Genomic DNA, 20,770 nt, shown 5'->3' with positions numbered 1-20,770 from the left:
CCACTGCTGTTGTACACATCAAATTTCACATTCACCGTAGTCTGAAATGTTCTAATATGCTGAGTGAAAGACATGATGTGACAGAGAGAATTCGTGACAGAATTAGTTTATTGCACAGAACATGTATGTTTTGAGCATGCACAAGTATGCTACTGTACACATTACTTGGAATTGAGGTTTTCAACAACTGGTATCAATAGAACAACAGGCAAGCAACATTGTTATGATAAAACAAGCAAAAAATGTGCATCACAGCTGATATAAACAAAGTCAGTAACGAAAGTAACAATTGAGATTGCTGGTGTACTTTGTGCAATTGCTATGTGCATTGCTAAGTACTTTACGTAAATGCGTAAGTACATTACTTAGGGTTATGTGTTAGCTCAACACTTTACCACAGTAATAAGGCATGTGTCATTGGAATTCACTGGTGTTTATGTTAAAAGGACCCTGAACCACCTTTTGTCGAAGTATCAAAAAAATGGAATGAGTTAAGTGCCTCCCAGTAATATATCGCCAAGATAATTTAAAGAAAGACGAGCGGAAATATTATGAGTGCTATGTTGAATTTTCCCATCGGCCCTCAATGTCTTTTTTTGCCTGGCTTCAGAACGGTGCAACGAGGACGACGAAAATATGAAAGATCACACGAACACAAGCGCCGTGTGATCTTTCGTCTTTTAGTCTTCCTTGTTGCGCCGTTCTGAAGCCATGCATCTGTATCAACTCGCCCAATTGTCAGTGCTACTCAACGTCTTTTTTTTGCGGTGCCCCACCCCCACAACGTTGCATTTTTTTCCTATTGGCTGAGCATGAGTAGGTGACAGTTGGTTGCTCTTGAAAGTGCGCATTTCTTATCAAAATTTAATACCAAAATTATGTACTTCTGCACCTTGTTTGCCTCACTGTGCCAAACAATATATACATGATCATGGGAAAGAGTGCACTCATCCAAACCTGCCACATGCCATCTGACGCCAGGGCATAGCCACTAGTGGCCGGTCATCCGCAGGGAGCAGGCATCTATTCCAAAAGAGGGTGGTCAGAGAGATTTCGCTTCGCTTGTGAGCTCCCCGCACAGCTGCAAAATTCAGCTGAGATGTTCCCAACTCCGTCACCTACCCGTGGAATGTGTACTTTCATCAAACCCGTGTGAGTGGTGGTTCAGAGGACCTTTTGTATTGCGACTGTGGAAAAGGAACATGCAGGCACTTGTTCACTGAGGAATGTACTTGTAACAACAGCAAAAAACTGCAATGGTGCTTACAAGCAACAATATCGGTGCTATTTCAAACATATTAGCAACATGAAAAAGGAAAAGAGAGGCATAAGCGTCGCCTTCGAGTGGGCAAAGGGTGACACTCCCAAACCACAAACCGTAGGCAGCTCCAATTACTGGCATTTTTTTCTGAACTTCTGAAATGGACCATGTGTAAAATGATCACGGCAAGTTCCCTTCCCCTGCTTGAAATATGGGAAAGCTGTGCCTCTGAAAGAAAGCATAGTGTGTACGTACATTCTTTGGGATCGAAGTCGCTTTTTGATAGCTACAAAATTAGTAAAAATATTTTGAAAATTAGCAGCAAGATAATTACGGCTTTGCTTGTTATTACCTTTCAGTAAACACTCTGCAGCACTGTTACATCCTTCACAAATATAGCTTGTGTGTTGAGCACTAGAGAAAGCGAACTAAGAAATGAAAATGAGAACGTTATTGTTCCTTTCCCAATTCACTGTCAATCCTGCAAGGGATCTTAAAAAAAAGTTACATCATCATAATAATAAAACGAACAGCTGACGTAAGCACTTGCAAGAATGCTATTTATGAGATTTTTATTCAATATTCTGTATAATTAGTACAGCTGCCCATGCTGCTTGAATTGAGATTATTACTGAAATTTGCTTGAACTTTGAGCTTCCTGAGAACTTTCTTGCAATGCTTTGCGGTCACCTCTCCTGGTTTGAGCTCAGGAATGTGTGCACATATTTCCTAATGAAATAGGTCAGATAGTTTGTTACAGCAAAGCTGAAGTAAATTGTGATAGGACTGTTGCAACATACTTTTAATAAAGTAGTTATGGTGAGCTTTGGATATTATAATAGACACAATTTGGCATTTCTTGTGTGTCACGTAAACATATCTAAAGTTCTGAGCTGGCTCTGAGCTACAAAAAAAAAAAGAGCTTTTTAATGATTGTGAATTTTGCCATGATTTGGGGCTTGGAGCTGTAAGAGCACTGCTACATGTCAAAGGTCAACGGCTACCAAAATTGCACTTTGAAGGTATAAATTTTGTTTAGGTAACGACGAAATTTAAAAAAAAAATGTTATTGGTAATGGCCTCCTCAACCATTGTGAGAGGAGGTACTACTGGGCCCTTGGCATGACTCGGAACTTAGTTTAAGGCCATCCGGACCTTACTTTATAAAAAGCACAGGTCTGGTCTCTAGGCTTTAAGCAGGCTTTCCCGCTATGCGTCGCATCTTCATTCTAAAAAGACAGGGCGTGCAAACACGGACACAAGAAAGAGGTCACGACACCACAAACGCCAACTGTCATGACTTCTTTCTTGTGTCCATGTTTGCATGCCCTGTCTTTTTAGAATGAATACTTACTAACCAGCTCAGCTCTGTTATTCTAATGCATCTCCCTTCTGTCATCATCACCAGCCATCATGCTTTTTTTCCTAACAGAGTAGCTTGCCGAAGCAGTCAGACTGACTTCTCTGTCTGTCTTCTTTTTAAAGCTTTTTTCTCTTAAGGGCGAAACAATGTGTGTGTGTTGTTTTCAGCAACGCCCTGCACAGGCAGGCATACACGTGTGCTGTCCTGAGAAACTGTGATTTTTGGCCAAATTTCATTTGCATTGAATGTTGAGTTGATCTTTGTTTTGCTTCGCATCGACTGTACCATCCTTCGTAGACACACGTCAAATACACACGCAGTTGTAAAGCGACCTGCTGGAAAGCATCTACAATGAACAGCAGACAGAACACACTTATTTAGCGAAACTGGTAGGCAGTATAACTTGCTTGCCATTTCCGTGGTTAAAGAAATAAAGCAAACTTGTCAGGCTCATCATTACATGTTTTCATGCTTTGCTACATCCATGTTGGCAGTTTTTGCTTTACAGTCTCTTCTGTAAAAAGCGAGCTGACCATACTTTCCTTAATGCCTATTCTGTTTGTTTTTTACAATGCTTTTCTAGCACACATTCTTTTACATTCACTATCGTAGAAACATCTTCCTCATTGGACTTTTATGTAACCATCATACAAGTCGGATGCAGGTGTGGCACATATTGCCTCGTATGGAAGACTTGATACTCGTGTGGTGTGCATTTTTTGACAAAATATTTGCAAAGGTTATTGCTACCAGATGCGTGCTCTTCAGCGAGCTTATGCAGTTCTCTTGTGAGCTGCAACTTGACGTGCATGCAACAGAGCGCTGCTTCTTGGCTGTGATCGAAAGGCCGGGCGTCTGTGATTCTACCTTCCAAAACATTTAGTCGTACTTGCGCTCTTGCAAAACCACCTTTTCAAAATCTGGCCACGGTCTGTGACTGTGACTGTGGCCGCTGAGGGCTGGCAGCATGCCCTACAATCATCATTCATTGCTTTCAAGGCTCTGAACACTCAAAAGGTTTGTGTATTGTGCTCGCCTCAGTTCACCCAACTGCAGTACAGGTGGCGCGACCATGTTTTCATTTCATGGTGTAATCAATCAGTGCTGCCGTTCATAGAATGGGGGTCCACTATTGAGTTTCGCGGCTGGTGTGGTTGAAGAGTTGGTGTGCGATCACCTCCGTTCGGAGCAGACACCGTCTTTGCAAGCCTGGCACAGGTCGGCATTGTGCGGGTTTCGTGGCTTCCCTGGCCGCCGGTTCTTGTGGATGGGCGGCTGCTGGAAGCCGTAGTAAACCTGGCCCACCCGGTTGTAGATGTTGACCAGCACCTGCAAGCCACGGGTTGGTGACACCACTGTGTTTGGTTCACGCAACAAAAAGGAAAGGAGGAAAATTTTGTGGCAGAAACAAGCGTACACCATTGTTAAGGTTAGCGGTGGTTTTATGCATATTGTGTGGCCCTACTGCCTATCCAAGCCGAGAACAAAAAAAGCTGCACAAGGCAGGCTGAATTGTTTTTTCCCACACATTTCTTTTTAAAACTGTATTAGAAAATAATATTGAGTGTTGTAAGGGCCCACACTCTCGTTTAAGCATGTCAAGCACTGTACCTTTGGTGCGATTTCCGGCCTCTTATACCGATGCCACACGGAGCTCTTCTGATCGCGATTATGCCCATTCCGGATCAAATTGCTCTACAGTGATTGGCTCCCTTCTGCAGCTTGCATAAAAAAGCCAGTCATGACCAAGAAATTCGACCCGGATCAGGCCCAATCGCGATCAAAAAGGACCGTTTGATGCTGGTGTTACATTAATTGTCCCTGACAGCCCCAGACTGCCAAAGACACATTTAGCGACATCTACAACAAAATTTCTAAAAAATGCTGTAGTTTTAATACTGATGTCTTCTTCAGTCCTCCCGATGCAGGCCCCCAACGTTTTAGGCGCAGTTTTGATAGAATAAGATGACAGAATGAGCTCGTGCAGACATCACTGTACATTACTTAATCATTCGCACTGTACGTACGAAAATTGCGTAATGTGAATGTATGGGTGTCGAACGAGCTTTAGTACTTGTTAAAGTTTTATTTAGGTAGCTTTATTTTGCAGTGCTGTACGGTAGCGGCTGCTAGAGTGTCTCCCCTGGATCCCCCGGCGGCTTAAACTCTTTAGAAGAGCGATGAATTGGGCTAGTTGGTGGTCGTTCATGGTTTCCTTGTTGTGCTGCAGATGACGAGACGAGGACGGTAGGTCGATACAGGGACACAGGACAGGAGGACACAGGACAGGTGTTGTGCACCACCTGTCCTGTGTCCCTGTATCGACCTACCTTCCTCGTCTCGTCATCTGCAGCACAACAAGGAAACCATGAAGGGCTTAAACTCCACAGGACTAGGGGTGTGCGAATATTCGAAATTTCGAATATTTTTCGAATAATGTTTGCTATTCGATTCGCACTGGAATTTATTATTCGAACTATTCGAACTTCCCAAAAATAAGTACGGTCAACGTCCGATTGAAAGTGACCCCTTCAGATTTTCAATATGCTTCACCTCATTACACTCTCATATTGCGGCAAAGCTGTCTTTCAAGCTCCGTTACAGTCGAACTTTGCCAAGACAACGTCAGATTAGAAGTGGTCCCTAGATTTTCAATATGCTTCACCTCATCACACCCCCGTATTGCGGCAAAGCTGCATTTTCAAGCTCCGTTACGGTCGAACTTTGTTAAGACACAGTCAACGTCCGATTGAAAGTAGTCCCTAGATTTTCAATATGCTTCACCTCATCACACCCCCGTAAAGCGGCAAAGCTGCCTTTCAAGCTTCGCTACGGTCGCAAATGTATTAACTCAAGAAAACGCTGGGTCCAACATGGAGATAAAGATGTGGCAGAGGTGGGGGCTCAATTAATGCTGTTTTGGACCTGAAATTTGGGCAGGGAGTTCGAAAAATCGGACACCGAAGCTTTTTAGCATCCAAAATTTCAGATGTTCTTATATATCGACGTCTAGGCAGATTTGGAAGTCCGGACTTGAAAGGAGCACACCCTTGTCCGCCACATCAGTTGGGCTTCCACAGAAGTTGAAAGAGGAGAGGCTGAGGAAATGGCATCACGTGTGTTGTCGGCAACACTTTGGTTGCACCAAATCATGTACATAAATGGAATTCGACCTCTACATTGCTTCATTCTTGATAAGACAACTATGAAACACCAGCCCGCCAGTGCTTCATCAACCGGCCTAGCGAAAAGAAACACTTTCATGTTGCTATCTCATAAGAATATGCTTAGGAATCCTCTCTAACTTTTTTTTCTGCAATTTCGCTTCGAAGTATTCGAAAAATATTCTAGAAATATTCGAGAAATATTTGAAAAATATTCGATTCGATTCGCACTTTGGTTGGTAACAACTTTATTGATGGTCCGGCAGAGCTTTCGCCGACTGGGCTTTAGGTCTCCCACGTGGGGACGTCGAGGCCTTGCCTCACCGCCGCCTCGCGGGCCTGCTGGACAGCCCAAAGTTGGTCGCCGAGGCTGGGGCTGCGCAAGGCAGCGGTCCACCGCGGCGGAAGGGTTCCGGAGTTAGCACCTAGCGGGTTTTTGTCACAGTCCCAGAGCATGTGATTTAATTTGGCGACCTCAGTGTGGCAGACCTTGCATATATTTGTCGGGTATGTATATGGGTAGAGTCTGTTACACTGTGCGGGGTTGGGGTACGTGAGCGTCTGCAGTTGTCTGAGGGCCGCCGCCTGCGTCCTGTTCAGCTTGTCGCTGGGCGGAGGAAAGGTTCGGCGGGCCAGGCAGAAGGCCTTGGTAATTTCATTATAGCTGGTCAAGCGGTCTTTGGTGTTGCCCCATAGACGACGATCGCCGGTGCGGTTTGTGAGCTCGCGCGCCTTGGCGTGTGCCGTCTCGTTTAGGTTGCGTTGAGTCGCACTCACACTTCAATATTCGTATTCGCTTCGCACCCAAAATTTTGCTATTCGCACAGCTCTACACAGGACATATGAATAAAGTTCTTGACTGACTGGCTGTTGTTGTAGATGATGACGAAAACATTTTTTAGTGGCAGTGTGGCACGGACGCAGAAATGGGGGAAGGTTACCCCAGTCCGAGGCTCTGAGGTGCGGGAGAAATGAGGAATGGGGGGATGGGACCGGAAATAGTCGGCAGCATATTCTCCTGTGATGTGAAAGGGCCTGGGGAGGGCGCCCCATCCTGTACAGGTACCAGTGCAAATTCCGAATCTAATTTTTCAAGCAAACCTGGTATTGGCTAGCCTGCGTCGGCGTTGTAGTAGTCACGTCGGAAAACCAGTTGCTGCCATAGCAGAGCACGTGCGCAAAATGTGCGATAAATAGTTGGTCGGGGATCCAGCTGCGCCGCCGGACGTAACCCTTACCACCGCTCGGGCTCGTTTGGTGAAAAGGTGTCATGCGCTCACACACACGGACGAGGAAGACGCAACGGGACAAGTCTTCCTCGTACGGGTGTGTTAGCACTATGACACCTTTTGATGCATTTAACCAACTTGCCCAAAAAGTCACGTCGTTTGGTGAATCGCACGGAGGATAAGTGAGGGAAAGGGGGTTCGTGCGCGCTCGGCAGGCCTTCTCTCGCCTCAGGTCAGTCTCCGAGTTGGGATAGCACGGCCGCGCGTCGTGCATTTTGCCGAGGAGCAGGCGGCGTTGCATTAAGAACAGCATGAACTCGCCCGGGAAAGTGCTCGTCGTCGACGTGCAGAACCCCTCGTGAGGTCTGCTCAAGCCGCGGTTATACGTCAACGAAGAGCTGCGGATTCCGAGTTGAGCGGAATACGGAAGCCCGCTGCGACGGCCAAGTTTCAACGCGACTTTCCGAACACGAGCTTCGGGGCCAGCTGCAGTGTGTGCGACCGGTTGTGGTTTTATCACAACGTGTTACACGTCAGTGCGATTCGTTCCAAGAACAACGACGCAGCGCGTTTGAAGTTTTAAAGCAACGTACATTACCCCACCGTGACCCCAACGGATTAAAAAAAAAATCTACCGTGCACCCACGTCAAGCTTCGCTTACCCCCATTTTCTCGGTAGGGGATGGCCTTGTAATTTTTTCATTTTGTTTTTCGTATCACTATATCGCACATTGCGTGCCGCGAGTGTTAAACTTTCGACGATGGCTTTGATCTGGCCTACGATGTGTACGTACAACCCATACCCTCCATCGCGTTGACAGTGAATGCTGCGTGAACATGCCTATTTTCTGTGGCGCATTATTGTTAACTGTGCAGCAGCTACATAGGTGTTCCACGTAACTTGTGAAAAAAATTTTTGTCCGACTATTCTGGTATTTTTCTTAATCACATAGGTTAATAATAATTAATCAGCTTCTCAAATATATTTTGTTTAGAGGAAGAATGTGAATGATAAAATTGCAGGCTATCACGTAAAGCATTCCGTTGTTCTATACGTGCTAAACGCCAAGCCTGAAACATAGCCCGCGAGAAACGAAAACGCGCGGCCCTGTTTAGTATTTGGGGGGCACTAGTTGCGCAAGACGCCTCCTTATTTATAGAAGTTAAAATGCTTAATTACTGCAAATATTTATTTTACGTCGTGTGTTTTCATTCATGCAACAGTTTAGTATTGCAAAAAAGGATCAAAGAAACAAACAGGCGTACTTTTTTTATTTCGTTCTTGTTTTTGCGTTTAGGCGGCGTAACACTGACAGTTCGTGAATCGAATTTTTCTTTGGTGCATCGGATACATCAATGGGGTGGGTGCAATTTTTGTTTTTCTTTTTCGCCTAATCCATCCGCTAACGACGCCAGCGGCTGCCATTTCCCGTTTCTTCGACGTGCAACGCCGCGCATTGCTTTTTCGCACGGCAAGAGAGCTTTACAGAAAGGAACCCTTCTGGTGTCGGCTGAAGTGACCTGTGAAAAGGTCGCGAAATGAAAACCTCAATTGTAAGTACGTGCACGACTAGCAGAAACGGTTTGTGGAGTCTGTTGGCAAGTATGGATTCGATGACGTGACCAGCTTTTGCACACTCTGTCGCTTCGTATTAGAGCCAAGCCGTTTACGAGTGTCGCTCAACAGTTTTCGTTCGGCAGCGTGCTTGATCCCTGAATTTGCTTCCAAATGTAATGATCTATGATTATGAATAAAAGTCACCTTGCGCGCATCTAATACGAACAGACAGTTTATACGGGAGCATCTTTAAACCAGTGATCCGCTACTTTTTTTTTTCCTTTGTCGCGTCGCATTTTATGGTCATTGAAACTCGGGTAGAAGTTGGAATGGCGGCGGTGAAAGTCAACGTCATGATGTTGTATTAGCGTCTTGCATTGGGCTGGTTGGTACATTTCTGAACTTAGACGACGTACCTTTCAATCTCCACAATATCCTTAGCCGATGCACCTCGATCAGGTACATAGATGATCATCGATAGGCGAGCATGTACCTTTCCAACATCTGACTAAGCATTGTTTAAAGTGATGTCTCTTATCCTGATGTGTATACTGATTGCCTTTTCCAGCGAAAGCTCTTAGGAGGTCACAACAACAGCCGATTTTTGTGGCGCAGTTGTTTGTCGCCGCCGCCGCTGGTGTCCCGCTATCGCGCAAAATGAGAAAACAATATCCAGGATCGGAGGGTATTTGAACCCGGGCCCTCAGCGTGGCAGTCCGGTAGTCCACCATAGAGCCACGCCAGTGCCTGAAACTCCTTCGCAAAAAGACCCTATACAGGTGTCATGTTAGGCAAGGAATAAGGTTAACATGCGTGATATAGCCTGGTAGAAGTTTAAAATAACAACCATGAGCGTCACACAATGCGATTTGCGCAGCGAGTGGGTCGTTTAAAGCTTCCAACCCATTAAAGGGCTCAGCCATAATTCTGCATCGTGATCAGCCACAGCATCACAAAGTGCACGTAATGCCTTACAGATGTGTAGCGGGCACCTCGCTTCTCCCCAGAATGACGAATAATGGCACAGTGGGTGCTTCCCTACTTCGCAGAAATTATGATGATTTATGGCGTACTGGGTACCTTGCAAGTGTACTTGAAGTAGTTGCCCCAAGAGGCTTTACAACGGCCTCTAGAAAGGCCGCTCTTCCAGCTTTCACTGTGACTGTGTTGCGTGCATAGGTCGGCAAAAAAATTGGAGCTCACTCAGACTCACTCAAGAAATATATTTTGCTCTGAGGGCTCACTCGGACTCAGACTCACCAAAATATTCCTCAACCGGACTCACTGGAACTCAAACTCACAAAAGTTTTTCTCTACCGGACTCACTCAGACTCAAACTAACCAATATACCAACCAGCCGGACTCACTCAGAGTCAAGACTCACGGCTTCACATGAGTCTGAGTGAGTCGACTCATGAGTCCGCTGGCGTAAAATCAGACGTTTCGATCATGTTGTCCATACCCTTTAACGCCAATATCTCTCATAATCGGTTCTCTACGATGCGCCTTTTGACCTTGTACTTTCAAATACGAGTTACCATCATGTATCATCATTATCATATGTCAATTCAGTAGGGACATTTTTATGAAATGCGCGATTCACACGATATATTTTTTATCAAGAACTTCCCAAGAAAGAGTTTGCGGGGGCAGGTCATGGCACCCCTCCTCCTAACTCACGCCTCTGATCGATAAATACTGAAGTGGCGCATGAATGCTAGTGTGCTGAGATATGTGTGAATAGACTTGAGTATAAATCTAAGCCGATATAAGGCTGATAGTAATGCTCAAGATGAGTAGATAGGACCGTATGTCGGCAACAAAAGGTGGAGCTAACTCGGACTCACTCAAGAAATGTATTTTGCGCTTGGGGCTCACTCGGACTCAGACTCACCAATATTTTCCTCAACTGGACTCACTCGGACTCAGACTCACTAAAATTTTCTTCAACCAGACTCACTGGGGCTCAAACTCACCAAAATATTACTCACCTGGACTCACTCAGACTCATACTCATAGCCCGATCTGAGTCTGAGTGAGTCGATTCATGAGTGAGTTTGCTGACCTATGGTTGCGTGTTCCGCGCAGGCCTGGCGTTTTTTAAGTGCAAAGCTGTTTAAGCTCACCGTAATTTGCGCGTCGTCAACAGAAAACCACCGAGTAGCGCATCACGTTGCCTAGCAACCGCGATGCCACAGCTTTGCGTGGCCTCGCACTTGCTGCGCGAGATAGCAGGTGCGGGACAGAAAACTATCATCATCGTGAACCAGCACGCGCTCTATTCGTCCTCTGCATCATCCACTGCTTTGCTCCCAGAACACGTGCGCCGATTTTCCGGCATGGGATGCAATAACTCTGATGGGCGAGACAACGAGTAGAGAGAGAGAGAGAAAGAAAGAAAGAGAGAGAAATTCTTGGGGAAAAAAAGTTTCTTCGCGAGGCGAGATTCGAGCCCGCGTGCCCACTATCCGAAGGCGAGCGTCTTAACCACTGCTCCATATCCAAGCTGCTGTGAGTTTATGAATGTGCAGAAGTGTACAGTATTTTAGATGTGCCTAGCCAGGACAGCTAAAATAGATTCACACTTTAGTCTCCGATTAGCCTGCTTCACTTTGCTTATCATATGGTAGCCTGCAGCGATCGCGGCGGCTTGTAACAAGGCAGTGGACTCGAGCACATTGAGAAGCCCAGCTTTCAAGTTTGCCCCGTTACTTGATCTACCTCCCCAGGGAGATGATCAGCGTCCCACGGTTTTCTGGACCAAGAAGGCTGCCCACCTACAAAGGATTGTGTCCGTTCCTAATAATGTTTATTTCTCTCTCTACCTCTCTGTCAGCAACGATGAGTTCGCGGAGAGTTGTACACGTGCAAAAACAGCTCAACATCGTTATACTACAACTGAAAGCATACCTGTTATACACAATTACACATGTGAATCCATCTCGCCCTCTGCTATAAGCAGCCGCTACCAATGGGATTGGCGGGCAGCATTCTTAAATTATGTTTAGGAAGAGACACTGTCTGGCTATTCCGAAAAAATGAGTTATTGTTCAACATAGTAATGTGCTGCTTATTGTGCACACTTCATTTTAACGCCGCGAGTTTTCGCAGACTTGTGACGTCGCGTAACAAAAAGGCGATATTATGGCACATTGAAAATTTTTGACGAATAGCGAAGAACCGATGATAAACAATACGCCGTATTGTATAGTTCATTATTATTTTTTACGCAGTCATGCGTACGTGGTAATTACGCGGTGGATCACTTGCGTGTCATTTGTTGCGTCATTTTACGAGCAGGTGCTGTGAGCATGACCCATGAAATTTCGACCAATTATTAACAGCTAACGATCTACACTGAAGGAAACAATGTGGGGTAGTTTAACGTTATAATCGCACATTTCTTTTTCAAGGAAAATTTGAGCTTACACAGTTTACGTATAGTCTATTTACTTGAAGGAACCGAAGGGGAGGAGTAAAGGGCCACTTCACCGCTTTCCCGTACACCCCCACCCAAGCTGGGAACAGTAGGAGGGCAAGGAACGACACCTAGCACATAAATTCGTAGTCATTTATAATCTTATAGCTATGCACAACCAGCTCAGTGTGGCTTTCTTAAGTATTAATTGACTGAACTTGGTCTTCTTCGTAAGGAAGACGTTATATTAGAGGGATCTAATAGTAAATAAATTGACACTCGACTTATTCTGAAGACTTCTGCGAAGTACCTTGCTTTGTCAGCCACATGTTTTGTTTAATAAGTGAGAATTTAAAGTATTAAAGTCATAGCAGGTTCTTCATACTCATCGTATTTACAATGTCAAACTGAGACTGTGAAGTTTGCAGATGTAATGCTCAGATGATCAGGTTAAATTTGGGTGTACTTTTTAAACTTCACGGTAATATTTCCAAAATGTTATTAAACACTGTGTTGTCGCGGTATAGGGCGGCCCAGCCTGCACAATTTGTTTGTGCAGATTCTTTCTTGATTTAAAACAAACGGTTTTGAAAAGCGTCATCTGATCAGCTCTATGAATATAAAAAAATCACGTCATGTAATATATATATATATATATATATATATATATATATATATATATATATATATATATATATATATATATATATATATATATATATATATATATATATATATATATATAGGAAGAGAAAAGACACACAACTAAGCGGTTATCTTAATTTTATTTGCCAACGGTTTCGACCGGTGGATCAGGGCTTATGAGCAAATACGGCGCTATGCGAACATCCCAAATCGTCGTGGTCACTCTTAGTTGAAGGAAGGAAAGGAAGAAAATAATAAATAAGTCAAGTTGACAGTGGTGACGTATAGTGTGTCAAACAGTTCCTCTCGGCTCATTCGCTAGAGCAAGGAAAGGAGAGAATGGGGAAACAAGCGCCGTTTCGGCGGAGTGGAGCAGGTGCCGTAGATACGGGCGAAAAAATAAATTAAAACAAAACAAGACAAATAAAAATAAATAAATAAAATAAAATAAAATAGAAATGGCACAAAGGAAACAAAACGCATAGCGCGGTTTCCGCGACACGCCTTTGAAGGTCGCGGGGGGCATTGTTCCTTTGCTTGGGCGGCAGCAATTACTTGCTACGAGGGGTGCATCCGTGGCAGAGCAAGCCCCGATCCCCGCGCCTTTTGCGGTTACTTCCAGAGGGGGAAAAAAAGGGTCGCTTACCCGTTGCGTGTGTGTGGGTGTAAAGATTGTGCATGCGCACGAGGCCGTTTGAGAACTACAGTTTAACCCTCGTGTCTGTGTCAAAGTGGCGGCATGGGTGCAGGAATCCTGCCCTGTTAGTGTGGCTCTCCGAGGCGCCTGTGGTTGAAAAATCTAGTGCGGGTCAGCCTATCCCATTTTGAAAAACGAATTAATAAATTAAACAAACCGGTTAAAATATAAAAAGAAAGGAAGAAAATGAGAATAAGACGAATAAAACGTTAAAAATATAATAAAAAAGGCAAAGGTCAGATGTGGGAAAGATAGACATTGAATACTGAAAAGTCGGGAAAAAATAAAACATAAAAAAGAAGAACATGTCAACAAAAATGCACATAAGTACAGAATATGCAAAGGTGTCCGGTCGGTCCGCTCCCCCAGATACTTGCAAGGACGCGTTAACATCGGGCAAGGTGCCCGTGATGAACGAAACTTTAAGTCGACCCATGCGCTGCTTCGCATCCCCACATGGTTCCCTTTAGTGGGAGATGGTGCAATTTTTTTCTTTTCGTCTGAGCCAGTCTGACTGCAATCACGCGAAGCTTCGGCCCAGTTCCTGGGAATATTTCTCTCATCGCGTGGTCTTTAGCGGCTGGCTCGATCGTCCCAAAAGACAGATTTGTCATGTAGGCTGACTCGATCGTCCCAAAAGACAGATACATCGTGCATGCCGACGGTCTATCGACAAATCCGTCTTTTGACACCCGGTTGCGTGGATGGCGGGGAAAGAGGACCGACACGCAGTGGACGCGGGTGCTGCAGTGGCGCCTTTCCGGTGCCTTCGATGGTTTCGTTTGGGCCGGCATCCCCTCAACATGCGAGCTGTCTCCGCGGCTATCGGTCTGTAGCTGTTATTATAGTTCAGTTCGACAGCCGCCGCACCGATAACGTCTGTCATGCAATAAACGATACGCGTACATCCAGCGCTACATTCTTGTTGCGCCCGCTGAGCCTGCCCTGTTTGTGTACAACACGGCAGTACCCTCAGGCACTTGATGGCACGGCTCTTCAATATTGCCAACGAAGTGCTGACGAGAAAACAGGTTCCTCAGTCGGATACCAACATCGAGATGCGACTCTTGCTGAGTGCGAACAAGGGACTTTACTAAGTTGCGAATCAAAACTGAAATTCGGCCTAGTCGGAACAAATTCATCCTTCACTTACTCGCGCAAAACACACAGGGACTAGAAGAGACTTGCGAGGACAGGCGCGATCTAACAACTGATTTATTTTTCAGAATACACACATATTTAACGGCCCGCTGTTCTGCTGGATCAGGTTAAAAATATGACAAGCGCACACAGCATCACATGACCACACGCCTTAACGTTCTGACATCAGCAACAACCCTTTTGCAAGCAGAGAAACTGATGGGTGGCTAACACACTTATATTTGTGCCTTTCAATGTGATAGGCCTCCGCTATCTCCCTACAAGTTTTATTTCGATGCCTGTATACAATAGTGGTACTTTCGAACCAAGGTGCACATGCACACTCGCTACAATGCAGCGCTAAATGTGTGCTAGGGCGACCTTTCAGACTGGACATGTGTTCTCTTAGTCTAGCGTTAATACACCTACCAGTCTGCCCTAAGTACACATGACCACATGACAACGGAATGTTGTATGCTACATTGATGGCACAGTCAACAAACTGGTGCGTGTGTTTAATACTACAAATGTTTTGTGCACTGTTCAGTCTTTCACATTTTTGATTAACCAAGGCACATGCCCCTCCGATCTTGTTCTTGGCCGAGAACACCGCCTTAATATCGTACTTTCCTGCTACCTTTTTTATTCTATGAGACAGCCCGTGCACATACGGAATCACTACTACGTGGGAGCTAGAAACAGCCTGCCTTCCCTTTTCCAACGACGGCTCGTTTTTCTGTTTTAGCTTTCTTAGGAGTCTGCTGCCATTAGCTTGCAACACCGACACCGGGTATCCTGCATCCTGCAGTCGAGCAACCTGTTCATGAAACGCGTCATGAGCTCTGTGAGAACAAGATTTTGACAACGCTGACCGAAAACAGTTCGTGACTATGTCATTCTTAACTATATTTGAATGATTTGAAGCATACTGTAAAAGCGGCTTGCCAACCCTTGGCGAAAACGCCCAACACACGTGATCAGTAGAGGCCGGATTTTTAGGCACTAAAAAAGTGCGTTTTAGGCGCCAAACATAGGCAGGCAGAACCAAGGAGGTTTAAAAAAAAAAAACTTCTGGAGTGGAGGTCCCCTATACGAGCCCACGCGAGCGGGTGAAGCCTGGGAAACCGGTTGGCAGCCATTTTGCTCCGGGCAAGAGGCAGCGCAGCTTGAGCGCGGACAGCGTAATTGTGAGCTTCCGCGGGGGCGTTTCAGCGTGAGAACATTTGGCCGATTTTTTTTTGTTGTTGTCCTGCAGGATTGAAGAAGGCAGTTTTTTTCCACCATAATACATGGGCTGAAGCGTGCCTGATAACACGTAGAATTCGCTTCCAGCATTCCCGAAATGAAGCACATGGAGGAGTTAATAAGTGGTACATAAAATTTTATTCACCCCCGGCTTTTATGCAACTTCAAAAGAAAAAAAAAGAATATACAATGTGGTTTATACGTGAATCGATAAAGCAACAAATCCAAAATAACTTCAAAATGCATCATAATGCACACAATCACGAAACACCGTATGAAACACGCGTCCTTAAAAAGTAAACACAGCAAAAGAAGAGATACGAAAGCAGATTAATTGACTAGCTTGCTGCAGCTCTTGTTTACACTCGTCTATAATTTTTTTCAAAATAACAGTCCTTAATTGTCAGCCGTGTTCTTACTCCGCTCTGGGAGTTTTAAATGCGAGGCATTTCTTAGCGAACCTTTGGCACATTCAGCGTTTTTATCTACGAATCTATCTGCCTAGCCACCTACGCCGAGGTGCTCTCATGATCGCCTCCTTTACTTGGTGCAGACCGAAATCGGCATGGGAGGGTAATGGATTGGACGGATATGGCTGTCGTATCATGACATGAATAACGGGAAAATTCTGTCGCGTAGGTCATCAAACCCTTTCCTCCAGACACGTGTGGCACATAGCCGTTTACCACTGGCCGTGGTGTACGGGTATGCGCCACATGTGATTGACAGTTTATATCTACCCAGGAACCGCGAGAACAGACATTGGTACTTTAAATGCGAGAGCGTTAAGAAAAACCGACATCGGCAGCGTTGACCCGACGAATGGAAAGAATAAATATTAAGATCACAGCAGGAATCTAACCCAAGCATTCTGCGTGGCAATCAAGTATTCTACCACAATGGTATGTCGGGTATATAGACTGGTTCGGAAAAACAGCCTATGCAGGCGTAATGTCTGTGCAACGTCAAGTGTGGTTGTGGTGCTGGCTATCTAATTTTGCAAGAAAGCAATGCACAGTACGTATGTACTCCTACGATACAGGCGTCATATCAGATTAACGTCTGCGGTTCCAGTGTTGGCTCCGCTTTTATAGTAGTGTAATAAACATTACATTTATATTCCTATGTTTCAGCACAGCATTGCTCGACCCAGAGGAATACATTAACGAAAGTTACGTATGATATCCACATGGTTGCACCATGATGTGCACTTAGTTTCGATAATACTGACGTGTGTGTTCTAACGTGAGGGCTGACGTTACGTTGCACCTCAAAGTTACCATTTAAACGCCAGTGTTCACGTGCCTGGTAAGCCCGCGATGTGCACACAGCTACTACACTTACAAAAACACGTTGATCCACCTCGTAACGCTTGGCTCAAAGCCATAAAATACAGCATAGCAGTACTCGCTGACTGCTTCGCATGAAACAGATTCCCACAACGCGTGGGATCTGCCGAATTTTCTTCCGGTTGATTTCTTTTGAAATGTGGTGAAGCCTGATTTTACAGCGAAAGCTTTTATCAAATCACAACAGCTGTGGGATGGTTGTCCGCTGCCGCCGCCGGTGTCCGTAACTACTATCGTGCGAAATAAGAAAAATGAAATAAATAAAAATAAACAGGCTCATATGGGATTTAAACCCGGGTCCTCTCCATGGCAGTCGAGTATTCTACCACAGAGCCACGCTAGTGACTGGAACTCCTTTGCAAAAACATCCTTACAGGCGTCATGTCGGGCAAGGAATTGCGTTAAATGTGTAATATAGCGTGTCAGAAGAGTAAAATAACGACTAGGCGTCACATAATGCTAATTGCGCAACGAGTGACCGGATCGTTAATTGCTTCAAATCCATTACAAAAGGCTCAGCCATAATTCTTCATCCAGGAACCATAGGCAGCATCAACAAAGTTCACATAATGCCTTACAGATGTGTAGCGGCACCTCGCTTATCCGCAGAAAGACGAATAATGGCATAGTGATTGCTTCCGTACTTCAAAAAAATTATGATTTGCGACGTAGTGGGTACCTTGAAAGTGTACCTGTATTAGTTTCCCCAAGAGAGTTTAGAACGGGCTCTAGAAAGGCCGCTCTTCCAGCTTTCGCTGTGACTGTGCTGCGCGCAGGCCCGGCGTTTTTTATATACAGCTTGGCAATCTTCGACAAATTGTAAATGTGGTTATCGAGTAGATCGCAGTCCAACAAGTGAGACATCCACAACACTCGCTTGTCACCAAAGGAGCGGAGAAATTCGCCATCTGTGGAACTTCCGCGCGGGCTCAAGCGACGACCGACACGTTTTCTGCCCGGAGCAATATGGCGGTCGTCGGCTTCAGCGGCGGCTCGCCGCCTCCACTCCAGAAGTTTTTTTTCAACCTCCTTGGGCAGAACACCGTTTTTGGCCTCCAAAATCGTAAATATAGGCACAATAAATTTTTACATAAGTTCATATAATTTCAGTCAAAGATGTGCCCGACCTGCATGTACGACAGGAAAGCCAGAAATAATGTTGTTTATGATGGCACAAAGGCGCCAACGGTTCAGCATAGCCATGCAATTGTCCCTTTACCCGCACGGCTCGCAGAACACGGTCTCTCCTTTTATTGCCTAACATGGTGATTCAAGTGCCTACCACCGAATCAACGCACTCCTGGGTCTCTTTCTTTTCGGCGTGGCTGAGAAGGGCAGCACAGGAGCAGATACCCAGACCGCTAAAAGACCAGAAGGGAGGGATGCCTCGTAATGGCCGGGGCTAATCGCGTAGGGTCAATTTCTCCCCTGCTGGTGAACACCCCAAAGGGCCCCTCACCATGTTTGAGCATTTCGAGCTGACAAGTGTAATTTATGCACTGGGCGCTCACGATCACGTCTGCCAAGGTTTACAACGCTACGCGCCGCGGAAAGATGTGAAATTTGAAACTGAACGCTGTTGCCCTTCTTCTCGTAGGCGCGCGCCCCAAGATCGAAGGGCTGACGTACAACAATGAGTGGTCCTGCGTCGTGCAGGAAGGGCTGACGTTCAACAATGAGTGGTCCTGCGTCGTGCAGGAAGGGCTGACGTTCAACAATGAGTGGTCCTGCGTCGTGCAGGAAGGGCTGACGTTCAACAATGAGTGGTCCTGCGTCGTGCAGGAAGGGCTGACGTACAACAACGAGTGGTCCTGCGTCGTGCAGGAAGGGCTGACGTTCAACAATGAGTGGTCCTGTGCTCTAGGCGTCGCTCACCTACGTAGACATTGATGCTCTGAGTCTCTGACGTCGCCAACAATAGCATATGACGCTGCGAGAAGTATTCGAGACGACATGTGTAATTTGTTTAATCTGTTGCTTGAATGAATAACCGAAAGCTGAGAGAAATAATAAAACACAGAAACGGAATTTGCATGCGTTTTAACAGCGAAGCTGTTAAGGCTAGCCCTGATGTGTGCGGCCTACCAGAAAACGGATATGTGCCACGGCTTATCAGAAAACTATCATCATCGTAAACGGGTATGTGCCACAGAAATTGGGTAAGTCCCACTACTCACCACTGGTCAACTAAAGATGAAGAAGACAACATTTAGCCCAACACATGGCTGAGAAGCGTTGGCGGCGAGCCGAAGAGCCCGAGTACGTACAACCAGAGAATACTAGGGAACGGGAAAGGCAACAGGCGGCTTCGAGAAGACCCCGAAGCGATGGAAGGCCTACGTCAACGACGACGTGCCCGTAGATCTATGAGGTTCGAACGCTTCGTTTCAGCGCGAGGTTCTGTCTCGGGAGTTTGGACATCCGTGTCGTGTCTGCGACTGTCTGGTTTAACTCGAACCTCTCTAGCTGAGTATCAACGTATAAATCATAGAGTTTCCTACAATACTTACTAGAGGGAACTCTGGCGCTAGTGTCTATGGGAGCTGCAACGCATGACGCTTTAGCCAGCATGGGAATGATGGGTAGTACACAAATTTGTCTAAACTTCGTACTTTCGGCTCCGTTTGGCTGCGCGTCGGCTGCATCCGCTTTGTCGCAAAACGAAGTTCAGCAAAAGTCAGCAGTTTCACTTCACCACTTTAACTTCTTTTGGCTCAGCGATTCAAACCTGGTCACGAAGTTCACAACGGTCTACTCTTTTTATCCGAAACAAACGCCAAAACACAGCAATAAACAAAGCTACAAGTACGTTTGAAGCCGCAAGCACGAAGACTAGGCAAATTTGTGTACTACCCATCATTCCCATGGTAGCTGAACGATCGCAGCGCCAGAGTCCCCTCTAGTTAATTTTAGGAAACTCTATGGTATAAATAACCTGCACCACCTAGCTAAGGCCTAGAAGCAACCGAAGCGACCAGATGAGTCTTCAGAATCGTCCAGTTTCGCTGTTTCGAGCTTTGCGCAGCTTAATGCAATCTTCGCCAATTTTTTTCTTTTTCTTTTTGACTTCTAATCGCAGCGAGATGCCAGACTAATCTGCCTGCGTTCGTGCGACGCATGCGTTCGTGTTCTCGTCATTCCCGCGTCGTGCCGATGCCAGCCCCGACAACGCTTGGCGCCTTTTTGGTGCATCGTCCCTAACAACAGTTCTAGCTGTGCGACGCGGTGTATGGCGGTAACGATACATGATCCGAGCCAGCCTCTCCAAACGTGCGCGCACCGAGGGGTCCATCCCACAGAAAGGAACGCCGAAACGACACAACAGCGATCGCGTTCACGAGCTGGCCCTGGCACGTCATGCGCACGTCACCTTGCGTGCGCATAACATGTTGATGCGTCTGCGTCGTGTGATCCTACGGCTCCGATACTGACGAGGGCAGGGAAGGGACTTGGCTTGCGAAGGCTACACGGGGCTAGTGGCAAGGGTTTCAAGATCGCCTTCTCGCATCACGGTTTCTCAGCTCATAATGAACCAATTTGAAACATTCTTGTGGTAAAACGCTCTTCATTGAGCACGCAACAACTCCCGGTGTCTAACTAAAATTGCTTATGTCACCTCGTGAGCTGCTTTTTCAGAAGTAAATTACAAAGAAAACAAGAGCCACGTGCGCACCACATTTTTAAATTTATTTTGATCTAAA

General features: G+C 45.8%; 1 protein-coding gene across 3 annotated transcripts in view; it reads right to left on the bottom strand.

Annotated features, from left to right (window-relative positions):
- Positions 1 to 87: 87 nt before the first annotated feature.
- The window catches only part of LOC119389376 (receptor-transporting protein 3), a 68,898-nt gene continuing 48,215 nt past the window's right edge, over positions 88 to 20,770 (bottom strand). For all 3 annotated transcript variants that reach the window (XM_037656600.2, XM_037656601.2, XM_037656602.2), the window contains one exon: positions 88 to 3,953. In XM_037656600.2, the coding sequence (XP_037512528.1) occupies positions 3,798 to 3,953 (156 nt within the window). In that variant the 3' untranslated portion in view covers positions 88 to 3,797. The remainder of the gene's footprint in view (positions 3,954 to 20,770) is intronic.

This window comes from Rhipicephalus sanguineus, chromosome 4 (assembly GCF_013339695.2).
Source record: "Rhipicephalus sanguineus isolate Rsan-2018 chromosome 4, BIME_Rsan_1.4, whole genome shotgun sequence".
Taxonomy (NCBI): Eukaryota; Metazoa; Arthropoda; class Arachnida; order Ixodida; family Ixodidae; genus Rhipicephalus; species Rhipicephalus sanguineus.
Note: the sequence above shows the minus strand (reverse complement) of the source record. Positions and strands in the feature narration are given on the sequence as shown.